Here is a 22901-nt window from a genome sequence, read left to right on the forward strand (position 1 = left end):
ATTTGTTCTTCCTTCAGTTGTTTTTTCCAACTGCAACCATGAATAGGGCAAACATGGTATGACCGATCAAGTCAATCTCAAATAAAGCATGAAGAAGTAGCATCTTGGTCAAACCATCCATAGAGTAGAAAGGACCTCTAATGTTCAACTCTATAAATTATTGTCTTTAACTTTTCTTCCTATTGAATAATAAATCAAACTTAAATTTTAACCACACTTGGCTTTTTCTCTTAGTATTTCTAGAAAAACAAAATAAACATTTAGTATTAGCATTTACATTGTTGACACAATTCTACTAACTCTAAATGTTCAGTAAGATCTATTAGAATTAGAAATGTATAGTGGATCACACTCAAATTTTTTTTTAAAAAAAAGGAATATTAGAGGACAAAAAACGTAGATAAAAATTGCCTGGTAATCAATCCTATTGTCTCAACAAACTCTGCTTACCAATCAGCAAAGTCACCTCAGAAGAAATCATATATTTCTCTGCCAGCATCTCCAAAGAAGAAGGGGGAGACCCAGTAAACTCTATCCCCATCATTACCATTCGAGCTACCCAAAAGAACAAAATGTCATGCCTGTCAAAAGATGTAGCAGCCAAATCAATCCCAATATCTAGAAACACTTCTATCAAAAAGTATTTTCCAGGACAGTAAAAGCAAGCGCCTCTAAGAAAAATCTGTTTTCTTTTTTACATAAGATGAAATACTATTCATAAAATTTGTTGATTGGCTTGTTTATTTTATTAACATGATCATTAGTGTCAAAGTTGAGAGTAACTTCATTTTCAACCTCCAAGTATCCTCAATGCCTATAAGAACTGAAGTGGAAAGTTATGACTGCAAAGTTTACATGGGGTAATAAAATTAATCAATCTTTTAAAGTTTTAATCATAACAAAATCTCACTCATGACAAATTCTGCCTGCTTAGCAACAGAAAAGACTTCTGATCATGTCTAGTTGGTGCCTTCTCATTCTGGTAATGTCATCATATCATAATGTAGAATAAGTCTCACACAATGACAATGAAGATAAATGCAGAAAATTTTAAAAACTGAAAAGAAAAGTTATATTTAACAATTCTGTCCTTTCTAGTGAAGGCCATTGGATAACATATTCATTACATGGATGGCATACATATAAAAGGAAGAACTGAACAGTTGGACTACTCAGGAGCAAGATACAGTAGTTGGCGATGGATAAGATAAAACCAAACAAAATTTTTATAATAACTTGGAGAACTTTGTCAGCGTGTCAAAGAAAATTTTGATGATCATAGTCATACAACATGCTTAAAATACAATCCTGAATCATAAATTTAAGTAGGTGCAGTAAAATATTATGTTAATCACAAATGAGATAAAACAACAAACCTAGTCTCCAAGATGGTCGTGGGATAAAATTGCTTGAAATCCTCAGCATTCTTGTCTGGCCAGCCCAGGGTCCTAAAAGGCCATAAGCCACTGGATAGAATATTGCATAGTAATCACTTTACAGTAAACAAAACTACAAGTCCTATAGCAAACATCATTGTCAAAAGCAGCAATATCTTCAAAAACTCGCTCAGAGCCATGAAAAGCATGTGATAGTAATCATTAGAAAGGATAAACAAAATGTCTAATTACTTATCACATGAATTTCAGGGCACTGTAAACAAAATGGCAGAGATCGAAAAAGAAGAGTTTAGCTCATAAAGAAAGTTTAAATAAATCAAAAAAAAAAAAAAAAAGGCAGCCCGGTGCATGAAGCTCCCGTTATGCGGGGTCCTGGGGAAAGATCCTACACAGCTTTGCCCTACTTTTTTTTGCAAGAGGTTGTTTCCAGAAACAAATCAAAAAATGAAAGAAAAAAATGGTACTAAAAAGTAGCTCGTCAAACATAGGACAGGTTCTATGTTTCTTTTTGTAAAACAATTAAACAAGCCAACTAAGAAGAAACAAAAAACACCAATAAGTACCTTCTCAAATCTCTCAGGAAGAATGGTCAATTCTCCATTTTCAACAGCATGAAGGGCTTTCTCAGTCAATGGCTCCATAGTGACAAACCACTGCTTACTCACAAGTGGCTCTATTACCTAGTGGAATAGTAAATCATGGGCAGTAAATGATTTAACAGATGAAAATCAAATATACTAGCACACAAAAAATAAGAAGAATAATACTTCACCACCACACTGCGATCTGGGAACTCGTAATACATGAGGTTCCTTTTTTACTGCCAGATCAGTCTCTTCCAGATCAGACCAAACCTTCTTTCGAGCCTCAAATCTGTCTAATCCACTGTGAAAATAATAATAATAATAATAAATCATAAGAATGCAAAGCAAGAGTAACAATTGAACAGAAGGGGATACATCACAAAAACCTAACCAAATTATTTATTCAAATTACACATCCTAATAGTCGTATCTCATAACTGAAGCCTTACCAGTATATCCCAGCAACCTCATTCAAAGTACCATCTTTGTTCATAACATTGAGCATTGGTAGGCCAAGCTTTCTAGCAATATGATAATCATTGTGATCATGTCCAGGACTAATCTTCAAGACTCCAGTTCCAAACTCTTTATCAACCTACTGCAAAATTACATCAACAAAAGAGACAGAGAACCATGAAAAGCTGTTCTTTTGACAAAACTCCTTGTCAACCATATCTTGAAAGAATATCAGGGAAAAGACAAAATGAACAGTTAGTGTCTCATAAGTCACCTATTTCTCAGAAAACCAACCTAAGGGCCTCAAGGGTCATAAATATACAGATAACACTGTCAGCCTTCATTTCTTATAGTAGAATAACACTAATTTGTAACAATATGTGGTAAATGGCAGAAAAATGGAAAATTGCTATGGTTTAAAGAAGTGTTTCATAGAGCAGTTGATGAATACTCCTATGATCTTTTAATTGTCAATTGACTTAGCAAATTAAACTCAACGATAATTCAACTCAACTTAAGATAGCTAGAAATAGATAGATAGACTAGAAGAACACAACCAATCTAGCATATTTACATTTAATCTGCAATTTATACAATAAAAAAAAATGAGATGGAAAAGATTGCTTAAAGAAACAAAACGGTGACAAACTTCACTACATAAGCATCCACATAATGTTTATGCAGTGAGCTCACCAACTTCCTCCTGCATACATTTCAAAATCATGATAATTACCTTTTAAAAAACAAGAGGAGCGTCAACAATCTAGGAGCAGTTGCAGTTATATAGTAAGTAATCTAAAGCAGAACATAACTAATAGCGATGATCATCATCAAATTAAACCAATGAATACATGGACTGAGAAATTTCTTTCCTGAATTGCAATAGATTGCCAGACAGACGCTACTCGGCGGCTGCCGGAAGTGAGAATCTACAGACGGGGCAAGAATTGCTCCGCTTCAGCCATTCCCTCAGACACCCTTCGTGAAACGGATGGCTGCAAGGCATCGCCAAGACCTGACTCATCACCTCCAAGTCATCCAGGCAGATGGGACACGAGATACCTTATTGGAGCTTAGAAGAATATTCTGAAGAATATTCTGTGTATATATGTCAAGCTAAATTAGTGGAGGTAATTAGAGTATGTCAAGCTAAATTAGTGGAGGTAATTAGAGTATGTCAAGCTAAATTAGTGGAGGTAATTAGAGCTAATATTTTGTATAGGCGTATTCTTAGAAACTAATGATTGTACATTCATATTCTTAGGCTAATCACGTGTGATGGAGATTGACACAATTATCTCTATATATACTTGTAATATGTATGAAATAAATGGTAGAAGGAGAATTACCCTTTCTTTCATTTTCTTTATGGTATCAGAGCAGTGATCTTTGCACGCTGCTCATATTTTTTTTTATGGCAGATGCTATTGTTGTTACAGGAGGGCCGAAGGATATTGCTGATGGTGATGCAAATATCTCTCAAAAATTGAGTTCAGTGTTGTTGAATGAATTCAATTACCTTCCGTGGTCGAGAGCAATTACCATTGCTCTTGGTGGTAGATCAAGGTTGGGATTTATTAATGGCACTTTCAAATCTCCTGAATCAAGTTCGCCGGAGTATGCGGCTTGGCTGTCAAAGGACCAACAGGTTATGTCATGGATTCTTAACTCGATGGAGCATGATCTTGCAGCAATTTTTAGTTATTCCGAATCTTCTTTGGATCTTTGGAATGCTGTTCGTGACATGTATGGCAACCAAAACAATTCTGCTAGGATTTTCCAAATTCACAGGGAGATTGCAAGTCTTCAACAAGATGGGAAGTCATTCGTAAATTTGCTAGGAAGTCTGAAGAGTTTGTGGAGCGAGTTGGAGATCTATAGACCTCCTACTACTGACGCAGCTATTTTGCAGAAGAGAACAGAAGAGGACCGTATTTTTCAGCTATTGGCTAGTCTTAATCCTGATTTTGAGGATCTAAGGAGCCATATTCTAATGAATACCGATTTACCCTCTTTTAAGAATATTTGCGCGACCATTCAGCGTGAAGAAGTACGCCGAAAAGTCATGCCACGTTATGTTAATACCAGTCCTTCGGATGTCCGTGCCTATATTACTCGCTCATCCTCTGAAGAAAAATCTTACAAGGGCAAACGCCCTGATCTCAAATGTGAGCATTGCCATAGTCCTGGTCACTCGATTAATCGTTGCTGGACTCTTCACCCAGAGTTGAAGCCAAAATTTTCAAAGGATCAGAAGAGTGGAGGATATCAAAAACGAATTCATGATCAAAAGGCTCATATGGCTACACACTCTCTTGAATCGTTTTCCTCTAATCTGTTGCTTTACTTAATGATTTCGCAAATTATTTACAAAACAGGCATGGTCAGGAAACTGTTCAAGGTAGATCTATTAATCAAGAAAAAAATCAACCAGCTGCACTTCTTAGTCATTTTGCTGGTTTTTTGGCTGATGCAAACTCTGACACCAACGAAGGTATTCAGATTGCTTTTCTAACTGCATTCGAAATTAATAGTTTGCATGATGTATGGGTCATTGATTCTGGTGCCACAGATCACATGTCAAATAAGTTAACCCATGTTTATGATTTTCATCCTTTTTCTAAACCTTCTCTGGTATCTGTAGCAAATGGGAAAGGTGCTCATGTACAGGGTAAGGGAAAAATTAAACTTGTTTCAGATACTATAGAGTCCGATGTTCTATATGTTCCTTCTTTTCCATTTCAGTTGCTTTCTGTTCACAAACTGACATCATCGCTCAATTGTGAAGTTCTATTTACTCCTCACAAGGTCATATTTCAGGACCTCGTCACCAAGGCGACGATTGGTGAAGGATTTCATTTGCATGGACTCTACTACTTCTCCCCTAACTCTCAGGTTACCAAGGGATTCCAGGCTATTTCCTTTCCCATTGCTGAGCAAGATTTATGGCATCGTCGTCTCGCACATCCTTCAAATAATGTTCTTAGCAAAATAAATCGAGTTCTACCTAAAGGAACTGTTGATTGTGATATCTGCTATTTTTCTAAGTCTTCTAGGCTTCCTTTTAACTCATCATTGTCTCGTACTACTCAACCATTTGAGATTGTACATTCAGATGTTTGGGGACCTTACTCATCCTCTCTAGATGGATTTAATTATTTTGTTACTTTTATTGATGATTTCTCAAGGGTTACTTGGGTATACTTACTGAAATCAAAAAGTGAAGTTTTTGAATCTTTTAAAGACTTTCACATGTTGGTTACCACTCAATTTTCAGCTCATATTAAAATTCTTCGATCTGACAATGGCACCGAATATATGTCTCATACCATGACAAACTATTTGATCTCTCACGGAATATTGCATCAAACTAGTTGTGTTGGTACACCTCAACAAAATGGGCTTGCAGAACGTAAAAATCGTGACTTGCTTGAGAAAACTCGAGCCATAATGCTTCAAATGAATATCCCAAAGCGTTTTGGTCTCATGGTATTCTTACTGCAACCTATCTTGTAAATCGCTTACCCAGCCGAGTGTTGGATTTTAAATGTCCTCTTGAAGTATTGCAGGACAAGGCACCAGATTTATCTCATCTCAAAATTTTTGGCTGCACTTGTTTTGTACATGTCCCAACTGGTCACCGTGACAAGCTTGATCCTCGAGCTGTTAAATGCATATTTCTTGGTTATTCTCAAACACAAAAAGGATACAAATGTTTTGATTTTCTCTCCAAGAAGTTATATGTGACTAGAGATGTCCGCTTTGCTGAACAAATTCCATATTTTACTGCCTCTAGTCAGGGGGAGAAGCTGTCTGAGCTATTTCCCTTGCCTAACATTAATTATGGTCACCAATCCACTCAAGATTTACATCCACAAGATTTACATCCTAGCCACGCTACTTCAGAACATTGTGATGATCACTTGGATATTTCTAGTGCTCTTTCCAAGGAAGCTATTATCGAATCACCAGAGCAAGATTTTTCCCATACACAAGGTGAACCAATAGCTTCCCGACGTAATCCTCCGCGGGTGCGTCATCCTCCAACCAAACTGGAAGATTATGTTGCTCATACGGTCAGGTATCCTGTCACTAATTTTATGTCATACCAACGATTATCACCCATGCATACAGCTTTCCTTACAGCTATATCAAACAATCCTGAGCCAAAGAACTTTCATGAAGCCAAATCTCAGGCTGTTTGGCAGAAAGCTATGCATGAAGAATTAACTGCTCTTGCTGAGAACAAAACTTGGACTATAGTGCCTCTTCCTCCGGGAAAACATGCAGTTGGTAGTCGCTGGGTGTTTAAAGTGAAATTCAACTCCGATGGTTCTCTAGATAAGCATAAAGCACGCCTTGTTGCTCAAGGTTTCACTCAGAAATTTGGTGTCGATTACAAGGAAACTTTTGCTCCTGTTGCTAAGATGACCACGGTACGAGTTCTTTTATCAGTTGCTATCAATAACGGTTGGTCCTTGTTTCAGATGGACGTCAAAAACGCATTCTTGCATGGTGATCTTGAGGAAGAGGTGTTTATGAAGCTTCCTCCCGGGCACCCTCAAAGTGAAAATTCCAACTTAGTTTGTCAACTCCATAAATCAATTTATGGTTTGAAACAAAGTCCGCGTGCATGGCATGCCAAGTTGAGCACTGCTCTTGAAGCTCTTAGTTTTAGAAGGAGCTCAGCTGATTCGTCTCTTTATGTCCGGCTTGGTTCAGTTGACAAACTTGTGGTATTAATCTACGTGGATGATCTCATTATTACCGGGAATAATAATGACTCCATTGCTCAGTTAAAAATGCAACTTCAGAAAAAATTTCCAATCAAGGATCTTGGTTCATTGAAGTACTTTCTTGGAATTGAAATGGCGACTTCCAGCAAAGGGCTATTTCTTAACCAGCATAAATACATTTTAGACTTACTTCAAGATGCTGAGATGTTACACACCAAACCCGCTGCTACTCCTCTCGATAGCAAATTGAGACTTGCTTCTACAGAAAAAGTTCTAGACTCACCAAGCTATTATCAGAAACTTGTGGGAAAACTCATTTACTTGACTATCACGAGACCAGATATTATGTTTGCAGTTAGTCTTGTTAGTCAACATATGCATGCCCCAACCATTCAACATCTAGGCATGATAAAACGAATCCTGCGGTATCTGAAAGGTACGATTGGTCGAGGAATAGTCATGACCCATAATGGTCATACTAATATTATGGGATATACCGATTCTGATTGGGCTGGTAATGCACTTGATCGTCGGTCTACTACTGGTTATTGTATGTTTGTTGGTGGTAATCTGGTTTCTTGGAAAAGTAAAAAACAACATGTGGTTGCTCGATCAAGTGCTGAAGCTGAGTATCGTGCAATGGCTTCCGCAGCAAGTGAGCTCGTATGGCTTAATAGTCTTCTTATTGATCTCGGTTGTCCTAGTTCTATTCCTATGAAACTTTTTTGTGATAATCAGGCAGCTATGCACATTGCTTCTAATCCAGTGTTTCATGAAAGAACCAAACACATTGAAGTTGACTGTCACTACATTCGTCAACAGGTTCAATCCAAATTAATCAACACTCAATATGTGCGTTCTAATGACCAACTAGCTGATGTGTTCACCAAAGTGTTGACGACTACTCAGTTCCACAGGCTTTTGAGCAAGCTTGGATCCATCAATCCTTTGGATCCAGCTTGAGGGGGAGTATTGGAGCTTAGAAGAATATTCTGAAGAATATTCTGTGTATATATGTCAAGCTAAATTAGTGGAGGTAATTAGAGTATGTCAAGCTAAATTAGTGGAGGTAATTAGAGCTAATATTTTGTATAGGCGTATTCTTAGAAACTAATGATTGTACATTCATATTCTTAGGCTAATCACGTGTGATGGAGATTGACACAATTATCTCTATATATACTTGTAATATGTATGAAATAAATGGTAGAAGGAGAATTACCCTTTCTTTCATTTTCTTTATACCTTCTCCTGCAGTTACCATCTGGAGCCCCTCCACCGCCGCTGCGGACGCCGGCCTCGGCCCTCTGCGGGCTCTGAGGAATCTGAGAGACTGGACGACGTAGCCATCGACGTCATCGTCGTCGTCGCTCCCGAACAAATATTCGTTGGTCTCCGGAGAAAACCTGAAGCGATGTAATTCGCTGGCAGAAGCGGAAGGAGTGACGGGGATTTCAACGATGGAGAAGAACTCCAGAGAGACTAACTCCGCGATCGGAAATCGGCGGGCCACAGAGTAGGTGTACCAGTGGAAACCTTGAACGAGATGGTAGAGGTCGTCGGGGCGCGCGCGATTCGCAGCGACGTCAGAGAACATCCGCTGCGTCTGCTCCCTCCAGGCGGCCGGCTGGAAGTTGATGTAGTAGAAGGGCTGGCGAAAGGTGACATGGGCGTCCTCGGCGGCGTCGACGTCGACGTCGGAAGAAGAAATCCTCGGGTAGCGAAAGTGCGAGATGATAAATTGGGGCGGCATCATGTCTTGGTCACCCCCCGAGGGCCGTACCACCACCCGCGCTTTCATGCGAAGAATAGCGCTGCCTGTTTCAACGACTGCCCACCCAGGAATCACCACCGACGGGGCGGCGTTGTCTGCGTCGTCGTCGATGCTCCACGGCCACGCTAAAGGATCCATGAAGAAGAAGAAAAGAGATTGTGCTACGTGACGGAGGATCGGCGGCCTTGTGCGATATATAGAGCTCTAATCTCACCGTATAGTTGAGTTATTTTAGGAAATACTAACTTTTATTCGAATTCTGATTTCTGTTGGATTTCTTTCTTCCGTATAATTAGGATTTAGCAATACACAGCTGTCAAATAATTTTAATCGTAATCTGATTACAATCTGAACTTTAGGATATGTGAGGAATGAATATTTAATTTGTGTATTAAGGAACATAATATTTAGAAGAAATCTTTAAGGTTATTATGGATCCTCCAATGAACAAGATGAAATAATAATAGTATGATAAAAGAAGATAGAATATTTTATTAAGAACTTGGAAGAGATGATTCTAATTAATTAATTAGCAGGGATATCTCATGCGGAATAATTAAAAATTATGAATAATAAAATATAAATATTACAAAAAAGATATTGAGATTCTTCTATGATGAATATTGAATTCCTCTTTCTTAAAAAAAAATTGGGATCAAATTTATTTTGAACAACAATTAAACTCAAAATGAATTTTGTAAAAAGAAATCAATTGCAAAAAAAAAATTTAATACAAGCATTATTTTGGAATCCAAAATAAATTTTTTCCTATTGGATTAACAAAAATATTTTAGGCACATATTTTGTTGACAATTTTCTAATTTATCTATTGTAATATTTAAATTTTCAATTTTGTCCATTATAATTTATAAAATTCGAAGCAAAGAATTTTGAAGATGCATAAACTTTTAAAGTTTGTATTTGTTTTTTTAACATTTCATTTTTCTATTTTTAATTTGTCGAAATCCTCTAATCAACAAACTGTTGCTAGAGTTCCTTTTAACTCATTATTCTCTGTTAATAATTTTTTATTTTCAATTTCTAATTTGTAAGAATTTTTCGACAATATTTTTATAAGTTTAAACATTTGGTCAGGAGATAAAGATCGTACCTGACTTACCTTGTCGACTTCTTACGCTCCTCCTGTGGAGCTGCTTTCTTCCGAAAACTCTTCCCCTTCATCGATGCTCATTTGGGATGAGCTTTCTGTGTTCTCAGGAAGGAATTCGGTTATAAGGGTTGTCTCAGTAATTTCTTCGGTCTTGAATTCTTCTGACGACGACTCGGTGTCCATCGAGGAGTTGGATTTGACTTCAATTGGTTCTTTGTAAAGCTTCAAGAACTTTTCCCAAAGTTCTTTCGCACTTTGGCAGTTGCCTATTCTGTCGAGATCCTCCATCGGTAGTACACTTATTAGATGATATTCAGTCTTACCGTTTGACGTAAAGTCATTGCGCTGCTTTTTAGTCCAGAGGTGTTTTTCAATTTCTTCTCCGTTTGTATTCTTTGGTGCTTCATATCCATATTTTATTATTAATAAAATATTAAAATCTATTTTAAAAAATATCTCCATTCGTCTCTTCCAAAATATAAACTCCCCCTCGAATGTTGGTGAGAAGATGTTAGCTCCGGCCATCGATTGGGTGCTTCGATTGGCGGTTAGTCCTCCTGAAGCGTCTTGGCTCTGATACCACTTGTTAGGACCCTTGACGACTGACTAGAGGGGGTAAATAGTCCTTGCACAAATCAAGCAAACGAACCTTTCTCAGACAAATAATTTAGTTAAAATAATACTTGCTGATCTCGTCCGGAAGCTGAGTCGAATGAAGGCGGGCCGCGCTGTACTAGGGGTTGACGGAAAGTCGTTGCGAAGCCCGATCGATCTGGCACTCGTCGGAAAGGCTCCCACGAGTGAATGACAGGGTGATGACGAAGACGATGCAGCAAGGACCCTACGCACACTCAGACAAGCCCCCGAGTCGTTAGAGACCAGAAACTAGGGGAAAAGTCCCCGGGTCAGGCCCTCCGACGCTCAAGTCAGGTACTTTTTCCCCAGAAAAACAGAGCAAAGGACGAAAAGTAGAATGAAAAGACGAGTGAGCGTGAGCGTTTTCACGTACCTGCGTAAGGGACAAAACGTCCCTTTTATACTGCAACGAGTGCTTCAGGAGTTTGACGGGTGTCAGGGAATATCGGATGTTAGGCTTTGTCTGGCGGTGAATGACATGTGGCGGCCTTCTATAGGTCTAGGAAGGAATCAGTGGGTGACGTGCGCCAGACTGTTGGCATATTTTCTGACAGACAATGATTATTCCCTGATAGGTTGTTACGATTCCCTAGCTTGCTTGTCATGTAGTGTATACCTGCCCCGCTCAGTTAACCCTAGACTAGGTCCCTGTGTCTGCCTGCCTCGACCTGTGGGCGTAGACCTACCTTTTCTGACCTACGTTTGCCACTTCACAACTCCAGACCTGTATGTCCATCCTTGTCCTGTGTGACCTGTTCTGTGAGCTCCCGACCGGTCTTACCTTGCAAGTCATGACCTGTTAAGCCTTAATATGGTTCTGCTTATTCTGAATCCCAACCTGTACGCCTCAGTCTGCTTCCACATATCCTGAGTCCCGACCTGTGTGCGTCAGACTGCCTCCGTACAATTCTACCTAACCCGACCTGTATCCTTGGTTGTCACATCCCGACCTGTACACTTTTCCATGTGTCCCGTGTCGCAAGGCTAGAAGTCCTGACTTGTATCCTTGGTTGACAGATCCCGACCTGTACGCTTTTCCATGTGTCCCGTGTCGCAAGGCTAGAAGTCCTGACCTGTATCCTTGGTTGACACATCCCGACCTGTATGCTTTCCCATGTGTCTCGTGCCGCAAGGCTAGAAGTCCTGACCTGTATCCTTGGTTGGCGCATCCCGACCTGTACGCTTTTCCATGTGTCCCGTGCCGCAAGGCTAGAAGTCTTGACCTGTATCCTTGGTTGACATATTCCGACCTGTACGCTTTGTACTTGGTATGCTCTGTGCCAGAAGTCTTTCCTTCCGTGCACTTACCTGGCCTGTGGGCCCGACCCCTAATTACCACAAGCTGGATCTTGTTCGACCTGAAATCTTGACCTTTGACTGCCATGTAGGCTGGAATTTTGACCACTGCCACGCAAACTTGACTTCTGACCTTCACGGGAGCTGGACTTTTGACCATCCCACGGGCTAGACTCTTGGCCACGTCATCTGCCCGACCCCCCTCTCATGCACCATATCACTTGCATATAAGAAATACTAAAAAGACTAAAAGACAGAGGCATACGACTTTACTTGGTTACAACCGGGGAGATTGTTAATCCAAGGCAGTGAAGTTGTATTAATTTCTCCTTCAGGTGGAGATAGAACTGACCACGGTTCAAAACCGACTGTTCAGAACCGCCGGTTCGACGGTTCCAGGCAGGTCGACCCTTAGCGTTAACCGCTCAAGACGGTTACGGTTCACGGCTCGGTTCACGGTTTGTCACGGTTCAAGATTATTATATTAAAAAAATTAAAAAAATTAAAATTAGAAATTAAAATTTATTGGAAAAAAGGTTTGCACTTATTTAAGTTGCCTACGTATCCCTTTAGGGGAATCAAAGCACACGTAGTTCTTTTACATTTTCACTTACTTCCATTTCCTGTTCCTGTCGTATTTGTTCCTTCAGTATCAAAATCTTCAACTTCGTCATCTGAAAGTTGCATTCCTTGGATTCTTTTCTCCGCTCTGGTCCAATTGTCCAATAATGCTTGGGCTTCCAATGAGTCGGGAGACAAAGTTGATCGTCGTTCATCTAATATATTGCCGCCGGCACTAAACGTCTGCTCCACAACAACAGTTGACACTGGAAAAGCTAAAATTTCTTTTGCGATCACGGAGAGAACGGGAAAACTTTGAGCCTTCTGTGACCACCACTTTAAAATATCGAAGTTTTCGCTATCTGCTTCATTAAAATCAAAAGAAGTCGTAAAATAATTCTCAAGTTCCTATGTGGAACTTGAGGATCCTCGTGGACGTTTTGTCTGTTCTTTTAATAAGAGTTGTGCTTTTGTAAGTTTTAAATTACTACTAGTAATTTGTTGTATTTCAGAAATATTAATTTGTGTTCCATATTTTGCATAATATTGATTATAAATATCATATAAATAAATTCTAATATTATATAATATTAACTGGATCAGGGGAAGAAGAATCTTTAATTGAAATTAAAACGTCATAATATAAAGTTAACATTTCTTGTAAAACTTCTAATTTAAATCTAGGATCTAAAGCAAATGCAATTAAATAAATTTCAGAAATTAAATAAAACTATTTTTCTCATTTAGTTTTCATAGCTAAGATGCAAGGAGATAAAGATTCATTATTAATATGTTCATTTAAAACTAATACTATATTAGAAAAATTTTCTAAAATTAATTTAGCAGTGGGATAATAAACACCGGAAAATTGTTCGGTTGCATCATTAAATATTTTTAAAATTTCACAAATACTACTACAAATATTTCATTGTTGTGAAAATAAATATATATTAGTATTAGTGTTTTGTGCAAAAAAATGAACATAATAATTCTTTATATTGAAATGAATCTTGTAATAATTGGTATGTTGAATTCCAACATGTTATACATTACGTGGAAAATTTTTAGGTCTTATTCCATTAATTTTACAAAACTTATCCTATTGTTTCATTATAGATGGATGAGACCATAAATAAGAAATTACAATTAATTGGTTTAATATAACTTTCTAAAACTTTTAAACTATCTTGAATACATAAATTTAAAACATGACATACACAACGAATATGAAAAAATAAACCTCCAATAATAGGTTGACAAACAAATTTTAGATCATCTATACAAGCGGTATTGGAACTAGCATTATCTAATGATATTGAAAATATTTTATGAGATAAACCATATTCTTCTAAAATTAAACATAATAATTGTGCGATATTATGAGCATTATGTGATTCATCAAAAACTCTATAAGCTAATTATTTTTTTTGGAGGTTCCAAGAGTTATCGATCCAATGGCAAGTCACACACATATACGAATGTGTTTGCCAATGATCACTCCAAATATCGGAACATAAAGAAACTTTATTATCTAATTTACTAAATTCATCAATTAAATTCTTTTTTCCTTGTTTTACTAATTTTTTAATTGTACGAGTAAGTGTAGTCCTAGGAACACGTTTAGCATATGGATTAAGAGATTCTTTATAAAAATCTTCAAATGTACATTTAGATCTAAAACTAAAAAAAAGATGTTCTACGGAAATAAATTTAGCTAATGATTCTCTTAATTTATTATCTGAATATAAAAATAAACCGGAATCGGTACTACCGCTAGTTGAAGAAAATCTTGATAATTGTGTTTGAGAACGGTCAAGTCCATATTCCGTCGGGTGCTTTGTTTCTACATGTCGTTTCAACGACCCATAGCCGCCGGCGACTTGGAATTTGTAGTAATCATTGCAGTGCTTACATTTTGCACGCATTTCTCCCAACGGAAAAGTGACATTCTCAAAATGTTTAGTGAAAATAGAAGACTTTAGAGGAAGAAGTTCCTGAACCTTAGAAGTAATTGCATCGGTACTTCCTTGTGTTTCGGGTGTCGGATTCGGAAGATGCTCGATCTCATCATCAGTGGATTGAATATTGGAGTCCTCCTCCCGCGGATTCATTATTTGCTTTCCCTTCTGAGCTCGAGATGATGCACCTTCGCGGCCTCCTTCCATTGTAATTGAAAATTGGAAACGAAAGCGTGTAGAGATTAGAGAATATGAAAATGAGATTAAGAGTAGAGAAGATGTTTATGAAAAATGATGAAATGAGCTCTCTATTTATAGAGTTTTGATAGTAACAGATACTAAATCATAGTCATTGATCAAAAAATGGATCAAATGATCTTAACCGTTGAAAAAAAATATCCAAAAAACCCTCCCAACGGCTATGAACAGCCGGTTAACCGACGGTTCAAGCCGTTTAAGGGAAAAAAATTTACGATTGAACCGCCGGTTCAACCCGCCGGTTAACCGGCGGTTCGCCGGTTTTACAGCGAATGAACCGGATCCGGCCCGGCAACTTGCCGGGCCGGTTCCGGTTCGAACTGGCGAACCAGGTCAACGGGCAACCGACCCGTTGACCCGGTTACGGGCCGGGTCTGGGTCGTTGACCCGGTTACAGGTCGGGTCCGAGCCAGACCCGGCCTGGGGTCGGGTCTAGGTGGAGAAGCCTCTTTACAGTAATAAAAGCACAAAAAACGAAGCTAAACAGAAAAGGAAATGTCTATAAGTGTTGCTTGGATATTTCTTGCTTTTTGTTAGCTTCTGGGAGCAGAGCTGTTTATATAGCCCTACTCGGGGCTCCTGGAATGAGATGATATTTTATCCCCGACGTAATGGTACGTGTCAAGTCGAATTTGACTAAGAATTGGGTTTCGAGCGCCCGGAATGGTTCAGGGCGCTCCGAACTGCTTCGGGCGTCCAGAATGGTTCCGGGCACCCCGAGAGTGAAAGTCAACTTTTTGTTGACTTTCTCTCCGGGCCTCCAGCTTCGGCTCTGCTTGCTTCAGTCTGGGTCTTCCGCTCCGGCTCCGCTCGCTTGAGTGATTTCGGTCATTCGGAATAGAGCTCACCCGAACCCAACTTCCTGCCTTCTTGAGCAAGCTTTTTCTTCGGCTTCTCATCCCTCGAAATCGACGCGCGCTTTCTTCTCATCCGTCAGGATACTCTTCCATAACTTTTCGTTCCTCGGACTCACCGAGCCCATCGGCTCTCTCCCATGCTTTCTTGCTAGTTGCATCTTTTGCTCCTTGAGCAATCTTCCGCTCCGGCTTATCGTCCCTCGAAAACACCGCACGCTCCCTTCTCGTCCGTCGATGTACTCTTCCGCGGCACCTCCTCCCTCAGATGCACCGAGACCGTTGGCTCTCTCCCGTGTCCTTCTTCTCGCTAGCTGCATCTTTTGCTCGATTTTCTGTGCTCCTAAGTTTCTGCATACTTAGACACAGGGTTAAACACAACATGACATAACCTAACTTGTTTGATCACATCAAAACTACCTTGGGGAATCAACAGCTACGAGCAAAGACCAGTATTGACACTGACGAGGTCCCAATATTCTCCGGGATAGAGAAGGTGAAATGGTTGTTGTTGAGGAATAGAGCATCGAGGGGAGATCGAAGAGGCAAGAAGGCATGTCGCCGCAAAAGCAGTTGAAGTGGGTGTTGGATCGAGACGCGCTAGAGGGGGGTGAATAGCGCTCGCGGCTATTTCGTTCGATTCGTAAAACTATCGGAGTTAAAACACGCAGCGGAATAAAGAAACAAACACAGAGACACAGGAGAATTTACTTCGTTCGGAGCCTAGATCGACTCCTACTCGAAGGCCCGCGATCCTTGATCGCTTTCCGTGGGCAACAACTATATTTCGGAAATGTGTTACAAACTAATTACAATAAAAGCTGTTAAATTTACCAACAACAAGAGAAATAGTAGATGCAGAGCTCCGGGTTGTCGGTGTCAAGTCGCAGCACTTCGGGATCGTCTCATAGGCAGCTTGTATAAGAAGGATTGCTTGGAATTAGATGTTTTAAGCTGTTGTTCGAAGTGCCCTTTTATAGTGTGCTGGAGGCGCCTCCAAGGCTGTCCGAGGCGCCTCCAGGCACCGAGTCTGTCGTGGTGATAAGTGCAGAACAAGTCGCGCTTTATCCTGCTTGAGGCGCCTCCAGGCTGCTCTAAGGCGCCTCCACCGTCTGGTCTAAGGCGCCTCCAGCCAAGTCTGAGGCGCCTCCAGGTCTTCTGCCAGACATGTGTTGGCTTGCACCCGAGGCTCCTCTAAGCCCCATGGAGGCGCCTCGGACACTATTCATCCGAGGCTAAACTCTGAATTTTAGCCCTGCAAAACATGTTAGTCCACAACTACAAAACATGTCCTACAAAACCAAGTTAGCATAGAGATAATATTAGATATGATAATAGAATATTATGATAGTCTCCGGACTGTCCGGGTCTGACTTCGTATTTCCAACCGGAAACCCTAGGTCGACCCGACGCCTACTATTCCCTCTACAGGGAACGCGTCCTCACCTACTCTACTCAAAAGATTTACCTGATGCCAGTGCGATCCTCCAGATTGACTGGACTTTTGCTCGGTGCTCGATGCTTCCGGACTTTCTGCTGGACTTCCGCTTCCCGGCTGGTCCAGTCTTTCACCTGGTTCGCGATATCAGGACTTTCCACTTAGGGTTACCCCCCTAGGACTTTTGCCTGAAGCACTCGACCCACCAAGACTTTCCGCATAGGGTTACCACCCCCTATTACCTAGGGTTACCACCCCCTAGGGTTTTCACCTGCCTAACCACAGTTAGGACTTTCCTGAAACACTTAGTCAAGCACGTTAGATCACAACACACCTTAAATTTGAATCCTTTGCCATTATCAAAACTCAGGTTCGATCGTTGGATGCTTCCCGCACCAACAATCTCCCCCTTTTTGATTATGGCAACCCAAATTCAAAGTTAAGTAAAACAAATGCATGAATATATTAAAAGATTTTAAGTGAGCAAGCTTAAGTATATAAATTCAAATAAAAGCATAACTTAAGCTAACATTTAAACTTTGTGAAGCTCCCCCTTAATACAGGGCTTCCTTTTACTTTTGAATTAGATAGATTTTTACTTTTTGAATTGAATTTCCTACTCTCCCCCTTTGCCATTTATCAAAAACTAAGCCAGTTTTAAGCAATTTTAGCCACTTTTGAAACTTAGTTATTTTTGAAATATACTTAACTAAATTTTGAAAATCTTAAAGAAATTTGAAGTCTCTTTTTAAAAAATATTTTGAAAGCAATGATTTTTAATACTTTTAGGTAAGTAAAAATAGCTTAGCAAGAATTTTTATAAAAAGTTAGATTTGAAGGTTTGCTAAGTTTGAAAAAGTTTGAAGGTTTCTATACGAACTTAGTCTTTTGCAAATATTGAATTTTGAAAATAGAGCTTAAGTTGAAAAGACACTTAGCTTAATTTGAATAAAACAATTGTTGAAAACATGGGAGTAAGAGCTTTTTAATTTTTAGGAAGAAGAGGGAGAAACTAAATATTTAATTTAGTTTATTTAATTAAATTGGTTGGTCCTTAAGTTCAAGCATGAGTCAAGTTATATAGTTGATAACTTATTCAAATTGTTTTGATCAGGTATCAGAGCCCTAAAGTACAAGCATGCTTAAGCTTAATATTTCCATTTCCTTCACCAACTGTCTAACCTTTAGCTACTTGCTGATTGTCTAGAGGGCAGCAGCTTTCACATGGTTAGTCAAGTCAACTCATTTGATCCACTTAGATTTGACTAAGGTTGGAAGTCTTGACTTGATTACTGTTAATAAAGTATTTAACGCCCAGACTTATATTGATGCACAGAAATAAGCATTCTTGAGTCTAGGCTGTACCCTATGCATCTCACACCATTCTATGTTTTTCAAACACAAGCAAGGTAAACCTAGGTGTTTGTGAGATGCTCTGGCTTAAGTCTAGGGGAACAGGATCTCTATGGCAAAGCCTAAACTAAGTCCAATTTTTGAAAATTCTAAGAAAAGGGGATTTTGAAATCATTATTTTTCCTAGAATTTTTGAAAAAGAACATAATGATTAAGTATGTGAATGAGTTTGAAAAGCAGCATCTATTCTACACAGCACATTCCTATTTGTCTTCTAAGTGCACTGAACTCAAGTTCAGGTAAGGGTTTTGTGAAAATATCAACTAGGTTTGATTTGGACTCAACATAGTTGAGTGCAAGTTCACCTTTAGCGACGTGATCCCTTACAAAGTGGTGTTTTACCTCTATGTGTTTAGTCCTAGAGTAATGAATTAGATTTTTAGTTAGATTAATTGAGCTTATATTATCAATTAAGATTTTTGTATTTTTGTATTCTAATTGATAGTCTTTTAAGGTATGCATCATCCACAAAAGTTGAGAGGCACACTCTCCTAGGGCTATGTATTCAGCTTCAGTGGTGGATAGAGCAACACAATGTTGCTTTCTACTTGACCAACTTACTAGGCACTGACCTAGGATTTGACAGCTACCACTTGTACTTTTTCTGTCTAATTTGTACACGGCATAGTCTGAGTCAGAATAGTTAAACAGGTCAAAGGTGCTAGTTCTAGAGTACCAAAGTCCTATATTGAGGGTGTCTTTTATATATCTAAGTATTCTTTTAACATATGTTAAATGTGATTCTTTTGCACAAGATTGGTATCTTGCGCACATACCAACTGCAAATATTATATCTGGTCGACTTGCAGTTAGGTAGAGTAGGCTTCCTATTATACTTCTATAGTATTTTGGGTCTACTGATTTTCCTTCTTGGTCCGAGTCAATGTTGATGTTAGTGGCCATTGGGGTATTTATGATTTTGGAATGTTCCATGCCAAATTTCTTAATTAGTTCTTTAGCATATTTAGTTTGGTAAATGTAGATTCCATCTTTTGTTTGTTTAATTTGTAAACCTAAGAAGAAATTTAGTTCTCCAACCATACTCATTACAAACTCATTTTCCATTAATTTAACAAATTCTTTTAGAAATTTAGAGTTAGTTGAGCCGAAAATTATATCATCAACATAGATTTGAGCTATGAAGATGTCTTTTTCTATAATTTTTACAAATAGGGTTGGATCTATGTGACCTTGATTAAAACCCTTGGATGTTAAGTAATTGGATAACCGTTCATACCATATTCTAGGAGCTTGTTTAAGTCCATATAAGGCCTTTTTCAATTTAAATACATGATTAGGGTAGTCTAAGTCTTCAAATCCTGGGGGTTGGTTTACATAGACTTCTTCTTTAATGAACCCATTTAGGAACGTGGATTTTACATCCATTTGGTATAATTTAAATCCTTTATGTGCTGCATAGGCTAGCAGCATCCTAATGGATTCGAGTCTAGCTACTGGTGCATAGGTTTCGTCATAATCTAAACCTTCAACCTGACTGAATCCTTTGGCTACTAGTCTAGCCTTGTTTCTAATTATTTCATCCTGATCATCCAATTTGTTCCTAAATACCCATTTGGTGTCAATTATGGACTTATCTATGGGTTTAGGTACAAGTTCCCAGACTTGGTTTCTTTCGAATTGTGCTAGCTCTTCCTGCATAGCAATGATCCAGTCTGGGTCGGGTAGGGCTTCTTCTATAGTCTTAGACTCAATTTTAGAAATAAGAGCAATCTGACTAATGTTCCTATAAGAGGATCTAGTCCTGACTCCTAAGTTTGGATCACCCAAAATTTGGTCAGGTGGGTGAGAGGTACTTGTTCTAGTTGGTCTTATGTTTGGGTCAGAAATTGGTTCCTCTGGTTTATTAGTGTTGGGATGAATTTCACCATCTTCATCATTTTTTAGATTAATGTTCAATACTTTCATCTATATTTGGTAGATTATTTTCTTCATCAAATATTACATTAGTTGTTTCTTCAACTTTTAGGGTATTTTGGTTATACACTCTATAGACCCTACTGGTTGTGGAGTACCTTAAAAAGATTCCTTGGTTTGATTTGGGTGTAAATTTTCCTAAGAAATCTTTAGTATTTAAAATATGAACTTTACATCCAAAAACTTTTAGGTAGTTTAGGTTGGGAATTTTATTATAATACATTTCATAAGGAGTTTTATTGTGATATTTGTTAATTAGAATTCTGTTTTGAATATAATTTGCTGTATTTATGGTTTCGGCCCAAAATTGATGACTTAAGTTATATTCATTTAGCATTGATCTAGCGGCTTCTTGTAGGGTTCTGTTTTTACGTTCCACTAGACCGTTTTGTTGGGGGTTCTAGGACATAAAAATTCATGTTGGTATCCATTGATTTTATAGAATTTAGTAAACCTATGATTTTTAAATCCCCCCCCCCCCATGATCACTTCTTATTCTTTTAATTTTAGTATCTTTTTCATTTTCTGTTAACTTGCAAAAATTACTAAATTCTTCAAAAGTTTCATCTTTTGTTTTTATAAATTTTACCCAGGTGAACCTAGAGTAGTCATCAATTATTACTAAGCAATACTGGTTCTTGCTTAGTGACTTGGCTCCATGTGAATCAAATAGGTCAAGGTGAAGGAGCTCAAGTAAAGAGTTAGTTTTTTCTAGATTAGTTGATTTGTGGTTTGACTTGGTTTGTTTTCCTTGTTGACAAGTATTACAGATTGAGTTTTCAATAAATTTTAATTTGGGCAAACCTTTAACTAGACCATTTTGACTCATTTTTGAAATGAGTCTAGTGTGAGTGTGACCTAATCTTCTGTGCCACAACTCAGTTTCCTCTTCTTGTGTTAGAAAACACTTTAATGAGGAAGTGGGTAGATCAATTGAGTACATGTTATTTTTCCTAAGCCCCTTAAGTGTGATTTCAGGGTTTTCAATATTTTTAACTAAACAACTAGATCTGTCAAAGGTAACTAAATATCCACTATCACATAATTGGCTTATACTTAGAAGATTAAAATTGAAGTTTTCAACTAATAGAACTTTTCGAATAATAAAATCGGAACTAAGTTCGATGTTACCTCTTCCGATTACCTTAAGTTTGCCGTCGTTGCCGAATGCAACAGACCCTAAATTCTTTAGTTTGAGCTTTGTGAACTTTAGTTTATCTCCAGTCATGTGTCTGGAGCATCCACTATCTAACATCCACTGATCCAATTCTTTATGTTCCTACACATAAATTGTTTGAATTGGACTCTATTTGATGAAAAGAAAGTGAAGTGATTAAGTTTGAGTTGAAACAAAGATATAACTTTAGGTTTATTTTGAAGTTAATAATTTTAAGTTAATTGATATTTTTTTTTAAAATACTTTTGAAATTACGTTTTAAAAGATTTTATAAAATGATTTAAAATATTAAGTTTTAAAAGACTTTAAAATGATTTTTAAAAGATTTTTCAAATAATTTTGAAATTAAGTTTTAAAAGATTTTTAAAATGATTTTGAAATTAAGTTTTAAAACATTTAAAATAATTTTGAAATTAAGTTTTAAAAGATTTTTTTAAAATAATTTTGAAATTGATTTTGAAAAGATTTTTTAAGTAATTTTGAAATTGATTTTGAAAAGATTTTGAAAGTAATTTTGAAATTGATTTTGAAAGTAATTTCATTTAAAATTATATTAATTTGAATTAATTATAGTTACGAATTTAATTTGAATTTGAATTTTAAATTCCTTAGTCATCTCACCCGATCTAAATTTTCAATTAGGTACTCCTATAATTGTTGTGAGATGAATTGAGGTTCAATTTAAGGGTTTGGTTTAACTTTGTGTTAGATTCAGGTTTAGCTTTGGGTTCAACAAGTAAGCGTTCTTTGGATAAACTTCTGGGCTATGGTGAGTCACAAGGACCTCATTAAAGTAACCATGCCTTCGAGGTTTCCCAAATAGTCCTACCCATTAAACTTAATACTAAACCTTGGTCTAACTAATTAGGATTCATTTAAGGGTAGCTTCGGTCAGTTCCACTTGGCCAAATGCACCAGGTCGAAGCCATATCTTCCTAGACATGTGATGCCCAAGCTTCCCTAACGTACTATCATCCAAAAATTTCACCAGTACCGTAGGTCAAGTTAAACCTAGCTCCTTTTAATCTAACCTTAATTACCCTGCCGGGTGGTCTACTCTTGTTTACCCATTTCGGGTAGATTAAGTTCGGTTACCCAGTCGGGTACTTTAGTTGGGGGTGCCAGCTATTCTGGATCCTCCTTCTATTTTTTATTTGACTTAAATTGAATTTTAAATTTTAATTTAATTTCAAATTTTTAATTGAATTTTGAATTTTGAATTTTGAATTTTAATTTAATTTCGAAGTTAATTGAATTTTGAATTTTAATTTAATTTATTTTTGAATTTTTAATTTAATTTTAAATTTTGAATTTTAA

General features: G+C 37.8%; 1 protein-coding gene across 6 annotated transcripts; it reads right to left on the reverse strand.

Annotated features, from left to right (window-relative positions):
- Nucleotides 1-397: 397 nt before the first annotated feature.
- Nucleotides 398-8632, reverse strand: LOC121986440 (valine--tRNA ligase, chloroplastic/mitochondrial 2-like). 6 transcript variants are annotated; one of them, XM_042540401.1, is made up of 7 exons: nt 8419-8623; nt 3310-3499; nt 2431-2579; nt 2165-2282; nt 1961-2077; nt 1377-1448; nt 398-581 (listed from the first exon to the last, which is right to left on the reverse strand). In XM_042540401.1, exons 3-6 carry the CDS (start codon nt 2484-2486, stop codon nt 1419-1421), a joined length of 321 nt encoding a protein of 106 aa, XP_042396335.1. In that variant the 5' UTR covers nt 2487-2579; nt 3310-3499; nt 8419-8623; the 3' UTR covers nt 398-581; nt 1377-1418. The 6 variants fall into 6 exon arrangements, 2 of the variants coding, with proteins under 2 accessions (XP_042396335.1, XP_042396334.1); XR_006113420.1 differs by having other exon boundaries at nt 2170-2282; nt 2431-3499; nt 8419-8632; XR_006113419.1 differs by having other exon boundaries at nt 1377-1466; nt 2431-3432; nt 8419-8631.
- Between the last annotated feature and the right edge of the window lie 14269 nt (nt 8633-22901).

Source organism: Zingiber officinale, chromosome 5B (genome assembly GCF_018446385.1).
Source record: "Zingiber officinale cultivar Zhangliang chromosome 5B, Zo_v1.1, whole genome shotgun sequence".
Lineage (NCBI taxonomy): Eukaryota > Viridiplantae > Streptophyta > Magnoliopsida > Zingiberales > Zingiberaceae > Zingiber > Zingiber officinale.